Genomic DNA, 15,393 nt, shown 5'->3' with positions numbered 1-15,393 from the left:
TTCCATGAATCCACATTGCTGTGAACTCATAAATGTAGACTAACTGATGTGTAGTATTATAGTAAAGCACTATTAACACTGATAAAGACTGTCTCACTGTCCTGGCAGTCAGTAAACATGCAGACTGATTCTTCAAGCTATTTTTTATTTTCATTGTGCAGGTCAGACATTTTCCAGTGCCCTCAATTTGAATAAATTAGAAAAATCCACTTTTGGCCCACACTGTCACCTTGAGCAGTTTTGCATGTTTGAATTTGTGTCACTTAATGACTCATCCTTTATAGCAGCAACTCAAATCATGTACCCATCGAAATGTATGAAGTAAAGTCTAAGGTGGGCACACGGACACTCGCGAGCCCTCGAGCTCCAACCCGTTCAGAGCCGCTTGCAGTACTAGTTTTTAAATTTCTTTGTTCCATATAACACAAATCATTAAAACCAATTCATTTTGTGGACAAAACAAGATATTTGAGAACATCATTTACAGGTTTGAGAATCTATGATCAACATTTTTCAATATTTTCTGGTGCAAGGAATTGAAAAAAATAATTGACTGGTGAATTGATTATATATATATTTTTTTTTAAATCAGCCCCCTTCTCCACAAAAGCATCATCCCACAACCAAAATGTCAGTCATCTCTTTTTTCTGTCGAATTCATGATGCACTGGATGCTGAGACTGGAAGAATCGTCTCCTCGCCCCTCTCTCCATCTTGGATCACCAGTGTTTGCAGCTTGCAACAAGCCACTGACTTCTTTGTCTACCGTTCGGTTGTTCCAAGTCTGATCTTTACTTTGGGAAACATCTTGTACATCTGTGCCTCACACTTTGGTGTTTAACTGTATTTTCCTGCACTGTGTGGCGCTCAGTCAGAAATATAAGCATTGCATGTGTGGCTGCTCATATTGCTGCTGGTGTTAATGGTACTGCAACACTGTTCAAATAACTATTTGAATAGCACTTTTCAAAACAACTCTACAAAGTGCTTTCCATAGTAGAAAAATAAAACCTTTAAGCGTAAAATGGTAAAGACAGAATTAAAAGATAAAATGAAAAGCCAGATGAAATAAAATAGTAAAAATGCATCTGTAGTTAAAAGAAGGCCTTTTAAAGCAAAGTAGTCTAATGTTCAGTGGCATATTTTTATGCATTAGCCATATTTAGTGTTAGTGTCCAATTTATTATATTCCCTTTAAAACGTTGCACAAATCCATATAGGTATATATATATATATAACTGAACACTTGGAGCAGTGTCAAAAGGTGCCAAGCCTACAGTAACAGATCAGTGCAATTCCTTTTAAAAGAATTCCACATCTTTAAGTTCAAAGCACTAACTTGTCAAAATAACACTCATCACAGAATCACTGAAAAAATACAAGTCAACCATAAAGTTAAGAACAAAAGTTTTACTTGATATGAAGAAGGCAATAAATACAAGTTTTCAATGTCTAACATTACAGGCTGAAAGTAGCAGTGTCTGTACAAGTGATGTGATTAACACTACAAATCTGTCCATTCCAATCCTTTGTTTCGGAGGAAGACACAGTACATGCATATCATGACAGGCCGAGTCACAAAATCAGATGGATCCTTGTCTGATTTTGGAAACTGCACAGCCATGGTATGCCACTCAGTCAGGATCCGTGGCCAGATTTCCTCACACACAGAGAAGAAGGGGAAGGACGAAATGCCTTATCATGTTACGAGTCGACTCAATTTACCTTGTTCTCTGTTGTGTGAAGAAAACCCAGCTCATAAAATCTTGACTGATTTAAAAATTGAGCAATTAAATAACTCAAACATCGATGCTGTTGGGTCATGCAGAGAGCTTGCGATCTTTTACAGAATGAAACAGGCTAAAAGTAGTAGTGTCTGTATTTTGTCAAGTGTGGTTGTGCATCAGTAGGGACAGGGGGGTTTAAAGTCCATTAAAAAAAAATAAAAAAAATCTTGGTGATCATGTCCTGTTGGGCAGAGTGACGTAGCAACCATTGAGGCATGTGTACAGTTTGGCAAGGTCCAGCATCTAACAAAAAAATTAAATTAAGAGTCAGCACACTTTAGTATTAAGTAAATATATATTAAACATATTGAGTACCATCTGAAAGAACATACCGTGGAAAAGGTCGGTTCATCTTGGGTGAAGTCCTCGTCGTAGAAGGGTCGGTTCATCTTGGGCAAAGTCCTCGTCGTAGAAGGGTCAGTTCATCTTGGTCTAGGTCATCACCGCAGCCATCCAGGACGGGACTTCTCCAGGTCGTGGTGTCCAAAATGGAGTCCTCTGATCCAGGAATGTGCTGCAGCCTTTATCTCTTCAAAACAAGGAAGAATTTGATAAGTCACAAGAAAAAAAAGAAAAAGAAGTAAACAAATGACAAATCTTCAGGTAGCTCACCTGGTCTAGTGTGACACGTCCTCACATCCAGTCAGAGCTCACCGATGGATGCCCTCCCTAACCTATACCTGCCTTTCCTGTCCTACTCTGACAGTTACAAGCAATCTAAGCCAGCCATTTGGGATGATGCTAACCCCAATGTCTTGGTTGGCTGCATGAAAAACTGTAAATCTCGCAGTTGCCCAGACAAACGTTCCTTCTGATTCTGTAGCCACACCACAAAAAGGTCCTCTGCTGAAACCCTCATTTTGCTAAGCATGAAATCAATTCCACTTTCCTGTCCTCAGATCTCATTTTCCCTCCCTGCAGCCTTTCAACGACCATTGCTGTTGTAACATCTGCAAGAGGCAGCAGTTTCACAATTCAGAGCTTCTTGTGTGTTTAGCAAGACGTGGCACCAGAGTATTGACAAAGCAGACACCTGAAAATGCTTGACCACAATTTAAACAAATGCTTCACCATTTACAAGTGATGTGATGTGATTTACACTACAAACCTGTCCATTCCAATCCTTTGTTTCGGAGGAAGACACAGTACATGCATATCATGACAGGCCGAGTCACAAAATCAGATGGATCCTTGTCTGATTTTGGAAACTGCACAGCCATGGTATGCCACTCAGTCAGGATCTGTGGCCAGATTTCCTCACACGCAGAGAAGAAGGGGAAGGACGAAATGCCTTACCATGTAACGAGTCGACTCAATTTACCTTGTTCTCTGTCGTGTGAAGAAGACCCAGCTCATAAAATCTTGACTGCTTAAAAAATTGAGCAATTACATAACTCAATCATCGATGCTGTTGGGTCATGCAGAGAGCTTGCGATCTATTGCATCATGGTTTCCCAAACATTTAGAGGTCAGCTTACTGACCCCAACAATAATTTTCTGTCCTAAACTGATGAACCATTTGAATAAATTAGATCAAGCATTTAAAAGGTGTTTACATTGTTAGTAGTCTAATGACACTTCTTACCCAACACATGAAGACGCAGTGAATCACGATACGGCTACCTTTAGCAGATGCAACAGCAGCAGTGGGTGGTGGAAGGCTGCAGGGAGAGAAAAGTTTGATATGGAGACAAGTTGGAGGAATCATTTAATGCATAGCTCAACAAGAGTTAAAGCGGAGAGAAACTTTAGGGCAAGTCTACAAAAATCAGAGGAGGAACTTCGCCAACACATCTAAGAGATAGCAGTTTCTCATGCAACCAATCAAGACATTGGGATTAAGCATCTTCCTAATGACTCTACAAGCTGCCTAAATTGTGAAATTTGAAAGAAAGTCATGGGTAATAACGGACTACAGACACTTCGCTGAAATAGCTAGTGTATGGTGAGGTGTTAACCCTATGCTCTATCAAAAATCCCACTTTGGGCAAGCCATAAAGTCCTATCATTTCAACCAACTGCCAGCTTCGCAAATAAGAGGCAAAAGACCACTTGTGTTTACATGTTTACATGATCACTGTTAACCACAAAGCTCCAGACACCAAGTCAATCCAAGAAACAAATCAAATAACGAAAAACAAATTAAAAAGCTGCAGCTGCTCACTCCTGCTACAAGAGGGTACTTGCACAAGAGTCTTTAACATTAAGCAAAATTCTGTCTGATTTCTGTCTGAATTCAGCTCACAGAATAAAAGTTTTATTTCAAGTCATTGTATCGAAAGATAAAAAGTTTGAACATTTGGTGCAACTTTCATTTAAATAATCCAAGTTGTCTCTCTGCCAGGTTTGTGTCCTCCTAAAGAAAAGAAACGCGCTATAATCCTGAAGCCTACAATCTCATTTATGAAAGAAACTATGCAGGATAGCCCTACATCCCTAAGGCAAGTAACGCATAGTTCTGCAGGAGAAGATAAAAATCCCCTGCTGGGAGGCCTCCCAACATGACGCGCAAAAAGACTATGAACACAAAAGGTTCAACTCCTTTAGAGGGAAATAAACTTGGCAGAGTGAGACAAGTCAGCATTAATATTGAATTCGATTTCAGTTAGCAACTACAAAAGGCTGATGGCAGTGCGTAAAGTTTAAGACTTAAATGGATATCAAAAGTGTGCCAACAAATGCCAGATTTAAAGTATATCATAACATTATCCATGGGCTGAATAACACCTACAATCTAATGTGACTACACTTGCATATAAATCAAAAGTTTAGCTTCATAATCAAATCAGGAACTGGTTATCTTATCAAAGCAATTACCAGTTGAGAAGGAAGACCTGGTCTAGCTCATCATAATCAATTACTAAATTTTTACAGCACTTTGAAAGAACTTAAGCTACAGTAAACGTTGATGCATTTACTACATGATTCATCAGCTTCCACGTTTGTCAACAGTCCAAGTGGCAACTATGATAACAGATTCAAGACCAAAATCTCATTTTTAAATTAAAGCCATTTCAAAATGAGGTACCAGAATTTCCTGCAGAAATCAGACGCCTCAAGACTAATCAACTTTAAAATCTTGGCATGCGTCAGTGTGTAAATAAAGGCGTTTGCACTCAGTAATGCAAAACAAAAAAACTTGATTATTGTAATGCCATTGTGTCAGGCATTGTAAATGTTTAGATGCAAATTAACTTTAAAAATTGAGTGGACACGATTTACCCACAAAGATCATGTGGCAAAGGCCTTTAATACTTACCTGAAAGCTAAAAATGTTACCTGTTTTTTAAAGAATTTGAATTAGCTTGTTGTCTAATTGGTGTGCATCTTGCCAGTCTTGCAGCATAAATTTTGTTCACCTTTCTGGTGCAGTAAAGTCAATTGGAGTGTTAGTCTTGGTCCAAAGGTCAGATTAACGTCAGTCCAAGTCAGTCATCACACACACACACACTCAACCAGGAAAACTTAGTAGGAAAAACAGATCAGAAATGATAGACTGGCATGAACACCAAGACCAAGTACAGTCATGACACAGTGGCCATGAAAAATCAAGATTGAGGTCAGAGCAGGTATAGTAATGGCACGGCGGCCAAGTGAAATTTCACCTTAACTAAAACGCGATCTAATTAAGATGGACATGCAGGGATGTCGGTGCTCCTCTTGACTGATGCTAGAAGAAAAGTACAGGTTAGTTCACTTACTGTGCATGGACGCGGAAGGCACCCATGTTTGCCTATGTAAAATGACTATACGCGCAAAGCCAGACGTACAAGAACACAAGTAGGTGATGAAGGCGCGGGCACAGTTAGCGATCATGGCCTACTTGCATTAAGGGACGTATGGCCATACAAAGGCAATGGCACAGCTACCATCCAAAGCCAGGTACTGTGTAGATCACCAGGATCTACTTTAACGTTCTAGGGCTAAAGGTAGATTAATGGCCACGATGGAAAAGAGAGAGAGAGATTTCAGACCACCCAATAAAGTGGACAGGAACATACAAAACCAACCTGTGGCAAATGCTCCATGTAAAACCCTTAGCTATTTGAAAGATGGAAAGCAGGAGAATAGAAAGAACGTGGCCATGTTGGACAAGAGAGAGAGAGAGATGTAGGCACAGCGGCCAAGAAAGAGTGGGGACACAGCGGCCACCCAGAATTAAATCATGACACCTACTGTTTGATAATCTTCATGAAGATCAATCTGGGGGGGAAAAACAAACAAAAAAACGTTTTTGAGTGCAGTCTCCAGCCTTGACAATGTTCAAGTTCACACCGTTACAGGTGTAAAATAACTAGGTAAGGTGTTCTACAATGTGTTTGTATGAGGTACAGACATGGTTCACCCAGCCTGAGATATAAAGACTCACTTTCAGTGGAAACATTGCTGCCAGCACAAATTCTATTCCAACAGTGAAACAAAGAAATTAACATAATCACAAGTGATGTAGAATAAAGTTGATTAAGATTTAGGGAATGCCTTTATGTTCAAGTATAGAAATGTCAGTACCTCATACAGCCACACTCTTTAAAAGCACAAAAAACTTATATTATACATGTTTGATTAAATTAATATGATATATTGCCATCAGTTAAATACATTATGAAAATTAGCCATAACATTTTCAATGATGTACTAAATTATCACTAAAGATGTCACTCACCTTTTTTTGACAGCCTCAGGCTTTTGTATATGGCGGGTCCGACCAGGTCTCCGTGAGCAGGAAGCAGGTTGTTCCTTTACAAAAAAAAAAGAAGTTTGTATTTTAATGACTATATTAAAAGTTTAAAATTATAAAAGACATTTTTTAATAAAAAAACAAAACTCAATAGTAATGACCATGAGTGGAACCAAGGGTGTAGAATTGGGTAGGGACGCTAGGGACACGTCCCTACCAATATTCAGCTGCTACTGTATAGTCACAATCAATACAACTGCTGTCCGTAGTGTTTAGTCAATGATTATGGCACACAAAGGGTTAAATGTCGGTCTCTGCTAGAAGTCCCGCCTCTAACATAAATATCGCTCCCTGATCGGCTGCCGGTTTCTCGCTAACTTACATGTGCTGTCCCCGCTGTCACTCATTCTGCCTGTAGACGCTACATGCAACATGCTAGTTGGACCGGACGAGAGGCAGTGCATGTTATCTGCAACCGCGAGTGTAAGTTGTCAACATGTTTGGCAATTGTTCCTCTTGAGTCACTGTATCCCTAATGTATCTGTTCATATGTCATGCATCAACATATTTTTGTTGGTTTACCATTAGTTGCTTTAACCTATAACATCTGCATGACATGAAATTATGATTGCCAATGTAAAAAAATGTCAACTTTCAGGAGTGCTGCCTTGGAGCACTTTTGTGTCCCCACTGATCTCAAAATCAAACATACCCCCTTGAGTGGAACAGTGAGTTTACATAGCACAGCAGCCATTTTAATTTGTTTTTAGTCTTATGGATTGGTTGAAGTGTTTGACTTTCAGATCTTTTTTTTATATTGTTAAATGTTAATATTTCCTCATTGCTTTGCTCTATTTAAGCAATCATTGAAATCAAATAATTTAAGAATATAACTTAATTTAGAAACAGGGAACAACATTTAACATTTTATGGAGCAAACATGAAAATAAATCACAGGTTAATGAAAATAGAAATTAGCTGCAGCCCCATTTAAACCAATGATTTAACTGCTGTAACCAGACAAAACGACTGCCGATTCACTTTAAGCCACATTTGAGCTATATAATTATTATTATTACGTATTATATAAATTAAGCTTAACATGAAGCACAGCTCAAGCAAAAGCTGAAATTGAGCAAATAACTTAGGCAGAATTAAAAATGAAGGCATAATTGAGCAGACAATGAGCAGGGCTAAATTTGAGCATATAATTTAGCAGAGTCATCATTAAGATAACTTGACAAAAGTTACTCACCAATCTGGACCAGGTCGAACACGCCATCCTGAAGCGCCTTGCTGCGTTTTTATACAGGAGCTGATGCAGGCGACCACCTTTTCGGCGTTTGACGTCACGCCGCGGTAGTTTTCTTCTTTTTCTCTTCTTTTTTTAAAGTTCCCTCGTTCTTTTTTGAGGTTTTAGGGCGGTTTTAGGGCGGTTGGTGCATTACCGCCACAAGTTCCCTCCTCTCGGAACAGTTTCAGTAGTTAAGCAGCTTTTTTCACGTCTTTTTTTCCATTCCACGGCTCGTGCAGCTTCTCTTCAAAGTAACATCACGGAACTGTTGGCTGGAGGAAGATTAAATAAGAAGAGGAGGAGTGAGCAATCAGCGGTCATCAGCTGATTGAAAAACACCTGCGTGAAGACGAGCAGACGCGTGGTGTCTTCTTTTCTAAGGTTTTATGGCGGTTGGCAAACAACGATTTGGCGCATTACCGCCACCATCTGGTACGGAGTGTGGATCGAAATGTTGATCTAACTGAACTATTAATTAACAGTAAAAATAATAAATAAATATTATTATACAGACACACACACACATCCTATATCCTCCCAATTAACTTTGTGGTTTTAAGAAACTGAAGTAATATCTTGTAACACTCACTCCAGTTCTTCCGCAATACATCTACCAACTGTAATTCCTCATCAATGTCTCTCAACTTTTTAATTAATCATTACTTCTCTCTCCCTTTGCGAGAGAAGTAATTTATTCACCAGGTGAAGTGCATGAGGGAATTAGGGGAGATGTGTCAAAACAACTGAGGAAACTACGAGACAGGAAGACATGACATTTACCAAAATAAAACGGGAAGTGAAAATCAAACCCACACCAAAAGTGACAAGAACTTAACGTGAATTTAAACCTAAACTAACATGATAACTTAACTAAGTAGGACAAAAACATTAACAAACCTGACGCTTTGTGACATTATATGACTAACTGTTTCACATAACAAGACAATTTATTAATTTCATTGTAACCTAATACAAATAACTTCTGATATTTCAGCTTATTTACATGGCGAGGCAGATAAAATAAAAAATAAACTTTTTTACTTTTTCACTAATTTGAAAATAAAAAATGAGCAAATGAACCAGATCGGTGGTTCATAAATGTATTTAACTAATTGAGAAGAACAGCCTCTAGTTAAAAGAGACATCAAATTTCAGATGAAATATTTTTTTCCTCCTCATCAAACCACAGAAATCCATACACAATGTGCAGCCACAACACATTCATAACAACAGCGGCAAACAGCGCCTACCAGTGGCAGCTCTTAAGTCCTGCATGCACATGTGTGAGGAATCAGCACATCTGCAAGTAGTAATCTCATCTGTAGAAGGAATTACTGAGTGTGTACTCGTCAAATAAGAGTCATGCCACACTTGACCAAATCATACAGAGTGCAGACATTTTGGCTGGTCCTCACTTCTTTAAAGGGCTTTTTTTGGGGGGTTAAGACCTGGTTTTAGGGTTAGAATTGGGTTTAGGTTAGGGTTAGGATAAAGGTTAAAGGTGTACCCATATACCAAAATGTGGGGGGGGGGGAAATAATTGAATATAATTGAGAATCTGACTACCACTGGCATAGTGCATGAGCACCAACAAAGACTAATTAACAGTAAACAGAAAAAATCAGGCGGATAAAACTCTATTAATTAGCATGATTAATTTTCACTGCATGGATCACAAAAGTTATTACAATTATCCCTTGAGCGCCGTGTACAGTGGATCCCATTTCATAGCAATCCATCAAAGCATTGTTGGGATATTTCAGTGGGGAACATGTGTGCCTGCAGTCTGATAAAAACACTTCCTTAACTGTAACATCAAACCACTTGCAAAGTCAAAATATTCACTTTTCGGCTAATTACTACCACGCCAGGAGCCATTCAAGCCAAATCAGCTGCCAACTCCTCCCTCTCACATGAGCCACTCTGCGGCTAAAGTTTCACGGTGGCCCATAATGACGGATGAAATGACCTGCGCAATTAGCCTTTTACATGTGAGTCAAACTCAGCCCCCCCAAAATGGCTGACAGACTGAATTGCAGATCAGACTCACGATTAAGCCCTCGTGCCTTTCAAGGAGGGAAACGGACATCTGTTTGGTGTATTTGCTACTTGGTGAGGGTGTAATTGCTTGAGGATGAGGTATTTCCATACAGGAGAGGGAGCAAGTCAGTGCAACGGGAAGCTGCTTTCGAGTGACTAATGGTCTAATTTCTAAATAGAAAAGCAGAAGACGACTGGATTTATGTGCAATAAAAGCATATTTAGAATTTTTTTTGCATATTCAAGTGATTACTATACAATGTGGCTAACATATGTGCACGCACTGACACAAACTGTCAGTGAAAGGATGAGTGTGCACGTGTACACATCTGCATTCAAATATCCATGAGGGTATAAAGCTGCTAAAATGGGAAGGAAATATAAAAAGAGTATTGCGGATAAAAGAAAGTGTGCGAGCACCATAACAGATTTACATTTTACCCATAATAGTTACGCTCAAAGAGAGAGTGAGAAGTTTAAATCTATGGTCTCAACACAAAAGGAAAGGAAAGATTTTCACATTGAGATGTCCTCAGCAGACAAAAACTTGAACTCAATTTAAGAAATTAAATCTATTTTCTGGAACTCTAATAAGTAATAATATAATAATAATAATAATAATGGCATTGTCTTTGCTTGCACATTTCCATATAAATGCATAGGAACATGATCTGTCTAAATCCAATACAGTCATGTGGTATACATTATCATCTACTGTTTCTATACATATATATGTATGTATAATATATATATATATATATATATATACACAATGTGTTCTGCTTACCCTGAACAGAAAATGCCTTCAAGCATTACAGCTGTGTGTGAGTCCGTTTTACTGTACTAGTGCAGACTAACATGAAATAAACAACGTTCAACTCCTCTTGGAAGGAGAGCGCTTGACACGCAGGCACATAAACTCCTCAGATCACTCTCACTTTTCTCTGGCTGCTTCCAATCATTTCACATGGTTCCATGCGTCGCACATCTCTCCCTCGTTATTCTCTGAAAACATTACGACAGAGAACAGACTAACACGGGGAACAGACGAGAAACTGGAAGTCATCTTTCTTCAGGCCGTGGAGAGATCAAATCACATTATTTATGATGATATTATATATGATAGTGTTTTTTTTTATCCACTCATGCTTTTAACTGAATGGGAGGCCATATGAGGTGATGATAACCATTTCCTGGATATGTATTTAGTTTAGGTACACAAAGCACCGTTGATGCTACCAGACTTTTCCTGATAGCATCAACATTGTCACATACAACGTAACAACATATTGTAAATACACATGGATTTTTGACCTAAAACAGTTCTTAGCAAACTTCTCACGCCTGAGAATTTTGTGTCAGTGATATGACACAGATGAAACGATCTGCCAAAACATGAGATTCAATCGACCTATTTGATTCCGTACAAAATGAACAAAAGCAACATTTCCAATGGCTTTCAGTAAAATAGTATGTTCTTGTGCCTGAGACCAGGCTGTGAGAGCATGTCACAACAGACACATTTATTTCACAGCTTCATATAAAACAAGGATCTATGTTTCTTATTCATGCTACAAGTGAAATAAGCACCAAAGTCTTTAAACTGGTTATTTCAAGTTCAATATCACCATACTTTAGTGCTTTTCCACTACACAGTCCCGGCATGCCTTGCCTCGCCTTGGCACTACACGGTTTGGTATGGTCTTCCATTACTATAGTACCTCCTCAACGTGGGCGGAGTCATTGTAGCATGAGTGGATGAAACTGCCGTGACTTCGTTTCACACACGACACACACAAACTAGTGACTAGTGGCTCGCATGCTCACAATTGCCGCTTTCAGCAGTGATGTCGCCAAATACACCAGACTCCTCTGTTAAATGTTGAGATTTTAGAGACTTCCTTACAAAATGTTGGTGATTATCGCAAGTTTTCAGGATTTTTAAGTCTTTTTGACGGATCTACTGTGCGGAATTGTTCGGTTTGATTCTTGCGTCGGACGCCATGCTCATGACTCTTCCAGTGACGATACAGTATCAGTATCAGCTCAGGAACGGATTGCTTGGAACCTCGCCGCAGGTACTAATGGAAAAGCAAAAAAAAAAATCAAATTCTGCTTAGGGCCCCATAAAGTTTTGGGCCGGCCCTGTGCTATCAACACAGAACGTGTTTGTTTGCAGTGTGGTGATCTTTTGTGTCTTTCTCAGTCACCAATGCATCATTGACGAACAGAAAACTAAAACACTTGTGTGTGAAAGTTCTCCTTGCGTCACTCAGAGTGTAGATAAAGGCAATCGGACATGGTTGGATTTTGTTGGAGAGATTTCAACTCTTCTCCAAGAGGCTTCTTGAGTTCTGAACGACTGATGGAAAACTCACTACCAGTCGGTCAGAACTCAAGAAGCCTCTTGGATGAGAGGTACAGTTTTAATCAGAATTCAACCAAGTCCAATCGCCTTTATCTACACTCTTGGGCACAAAACAGTCATTCTTTTCAAAATGGAAAATGTTCTTTTTGTGTCTGAGTGTAGTATGTAGAAAGGACATGACATTTTCTATACTTGGTCTTTAAAATACAGTATATGTCTATCAAAGACGACTGTCAGATTTGCACGTTTATCTGTAATAAACATCAACTCAAACACAGCATCACCTGTTGATTCAAGAACAGCAACACAATCTACCCTCATTCTCTTCTCTGACTGCATAATTGGAAACACATTTCCACGCAGTATCATGCAAACACCAGAAGCAGCAGGAAATCTGATGAATTGTTAGTGGAAAGTGTGAAACTCCTCTCCCCCCACTCTTTTCAGATTTTGGAGCTCCATCCCTCTGTGTTAGTCTACATGGGAGGAGACTGGAGGAGACAGAGGATGGACTTTTGGACGTCACCACCTCTGTCTCTCCTCTCTCAGTCCTCTCTCTTCTCCCTGTCAGGGTTGATGGTGAGTGGAGATGAGCAGGAGTCTGCGTCACTGCATTGTGCAACAGAACCCATGCGCACTGAATGAAGGACTGTAAACTGGGAGTCCGTTTTTTTTTTTTTTTTGGCGTCGCTGGATCCAACAATAACTTCAGAGGGAAGTTATTTTGCGCTTCTGGCTTTGGTTCCGTGCGTCTTTTGGATGTTGCGCCACGCCGCAGACTTGTGTTCGCCAGCTGGCGCGTGAGCCATAGCGTGCTGTTCAGGCAACGACACACTGATCCTGGCCGACACGAGACGTAGCCGACGCGCGTTTCCTCTCCAACGGTTAAACGTCTTGAATATGATGTTTATCAGATGAGCAGCAAAGAGTTCCCTTCGCGCCATGTCCCTCTGTCGGACCGAAGTGGACAATGAAGTTATGGGATAGTCTGACCACTTGTTTGATCCTGCTGAGTTCCGTGCGCGCCAGTCCGATGGCGCGGAGCCGACAGCAGTCCGTGCCCGCCAGGAGGAGAGAGCGCGTGCCCCCCGAGACTCCACGGGAGCAGCCGCCGCTTCACATCCGAGTGTCTGTCACTTCCACGGACACGGCGGAGTGGGAAGAGACACAGGAGACTGCAGGAGGACAATGTAAGAGCACGAGTGCCAAGACCAAAGAATACGACATTTGCATTTATTAGTCTTTCTGTGTCCTGCAGAATGATATAGGAGATAATTGCAGACATGGAGAAAACAAAACAAAACACTGTTTATAATGGATTCATTAATTCCCAATCTCTCACCCAGAACAATGGATCTCTGGTGTATCTGTACATTTTCTACATGGAACAAGTTTATCCTGTAAACAGTTGCTTCACAGAGCGTTTTTTTTAAAAATTATTTTTAATCTACATTTTTTTTTAAATGTTAGAATGTAGAATTACCAATTCGTTTGGAAACGATTTAAAAATCGGGGCAACAGTACTCATATATGATGCCATTATTTATTTCCCCTTTTCTTTCCATCTATAAAATATAAAAGCTAAACGCAAACACGTGAATAAATATTAACTGTAACACTCCAGTATAGTCTGTAGATTGCCTGCACTGGAGTGCATTTAAAATACATACACATTTTAAACTAAATCTTTTTCAGGACTAAAATACATGACATGTCACCCCAAAAACAACATTTTAGTGCACTTTAACAAGTTCCTAGGAACAAAATGTGTAACCATTCAAAAAAGTAATAAAAGTCCAATTAATTAAATAATATTCATCCATGCCAATTAGTAAAAAAGGGGGAAAAAATGACCAGATTTATCGATTAAGTGACAAAATAAGAAACAGAGAGCTCCAGGGAATGTGTTTGTCAACTTGAATATTTAGAATATTTGCCATCACAATCACTTCTAAATTCATTCTTTAAATAGCTGTCAAAATCCAGAAATGGATTCATTATTTTACGCTGTTGTGACGTGTGGCTCTAGGCAACATTTCGGCTGCTGTAGCTTTAATGAAGTCCATGTGAGCAAAACAGACAAAAAAAAGATCTGGTGGATGAATAAGAATGGGATCCATTAGTAACGTGGAGCTCGAAACACAAACAACGTGTGCTCTTTTTCAGTCCGTCTTACACAACTCTGCTCTTGATGTGTTTCAGCCACCGTGGAGGAGCCGCTCCCCAGCGAGTTTCAAGATTTAGTGGACTTCATCAAAGTGACCATCAGGAGGATACGTCGCTCCTCTGTGTCCTCATCTACCTCCTCCTCCTCCTCCTCCTCCTCCTCCACCACCCTGTCCCCTTCCAAAGAAAATTTGAGCAGTAGCAGTCGTCACAGAAGGGAGAAGAAAAGTGGGGGAAGCCTGCAGACCGGAAAAGGAGGAGCGGGAGGTGGAGGTGGAGTGACAGGCAGGAGGGTGAGGGGAGGAGGAGGAGGAGGACGAGGACAGGGCTGTGCACTCAAACAGATCCACCTCAATGTGACAGATCTGGGTCTAGGCTACCGCTCTGGCGAGGAAATGATATTCAGGTACTGCTCGGGACCCTGCAGGAAGTCTGAGGCCAACTACGACAAGATCCTCTACAACCTCGCTCACAACAGAAGGTTCCCCCCCAAAGACACGCCCTCTCGGGCCTGCTGCCGGCCAACAGCATTTGACGATGATCTCTCGTTTCTGGACGACAACCTTGTTTACCACACGCTGAGAAAACACTCTGCCAGGAAATGTGGTTGTGTGTAGGGACGGTGAAACGAGTGTCAGGTTTTGTGTAACTGTAAATTCACGCCCACTTTAAAGTGTATGCTATCGAGTGTTGTTTGTTTTTTTTGTAGATTTTTACGTTGCAAGGAACCGTGTATGACCTCAGTTCATCAAGTAATATAAGGGGAAGATTTGTGATGTGCATCACACAGTACAGTCACATGGCATTTTTATTAGTCCAAGTAAAACTGGACTTGGGTGTAGTGGTTAGTACTCTTGCCTTTTGCAAGCAGACTCCGGGTTTGTGACCCGACCCGGTTGGAACAAGGGCCTTTCTGCACAGCGCGACCCTCATGTGGAGGATAAAGCAGTAGAAGATAGATTTTTCTGACTGAAATTGTACTAAATCAAATCAGTCCCAAAGTCAGACACAAACACCCAGATAATGCGACTGACAGTCAGATTACTGCCGCATGTATATG

General features: G+C 40.2%; 1 protein-coding gene across 1 annotated transcript; it reads left to right on the top strand.

Moving 5' to 3' along the window:
* The first annotated feature begins 12,873 nt into the window (after positions 1–12,873).
* LOC122769204 (glial cell line-derived neurotrophic factor-like) lies at positions 12,874–15,272 on the top strand. The gene is made up of 2 exons (XM_044025546.1): positions 12,874–13,357; positions 14,370–15,272. The coding sequence occupies exons 1-2, from the start codon at positions 13,138–13,140 to the stop codon at positions 14,948–14,950; spliced, it is 801 nt and encodes a 266-aa protein (XP_043881481.1). The 5' UTR covers positions 12,874–13,137; the 3' UTR covers positions 14,951–15,272.
* The last annotated feature ends 121 nt before the right edge of the window (positions 15,273–15,393 follow it).

Source organism: Solea senegalensis, linkage group LG5, assembly GCF_019176455.1.
Source record: "Solea senegalensis isolate Sse05_10M linkage group LG5, IFAPA_SoseM_1, whole genome shotgun sequence".
In the NCBI taxonomy this organism is placed as follows: domain Eukaryota; kingdom Metazoa; phylum Chordata; class Actinopteri; order Pleuronectiformes; family Soleidae; genus Solea; species Solea senegalensis.
Note: the sequence above shows the minus strand (reverse complement) of the source record. Positions and strands in the feature narration are given on the sequence as shown.

Bases quoted from the DNA above. Each gene is read 5' to 3' on its own strand.
- LOC122769204 (XM_044025546.1), top strand. From the start codon at position 13,138: ATGAAGTTATGGGATAGTCTGACCACTTGTTTGATCCTGCTGAGTTCC. The intron at 13,358-14,369 runs GTAAGAGCACGA...GATGTGTTTCAG, and splicing joins GGAGACTGCAGGAGGACAAT to CCACCGTGGAGGAGCCGCTC.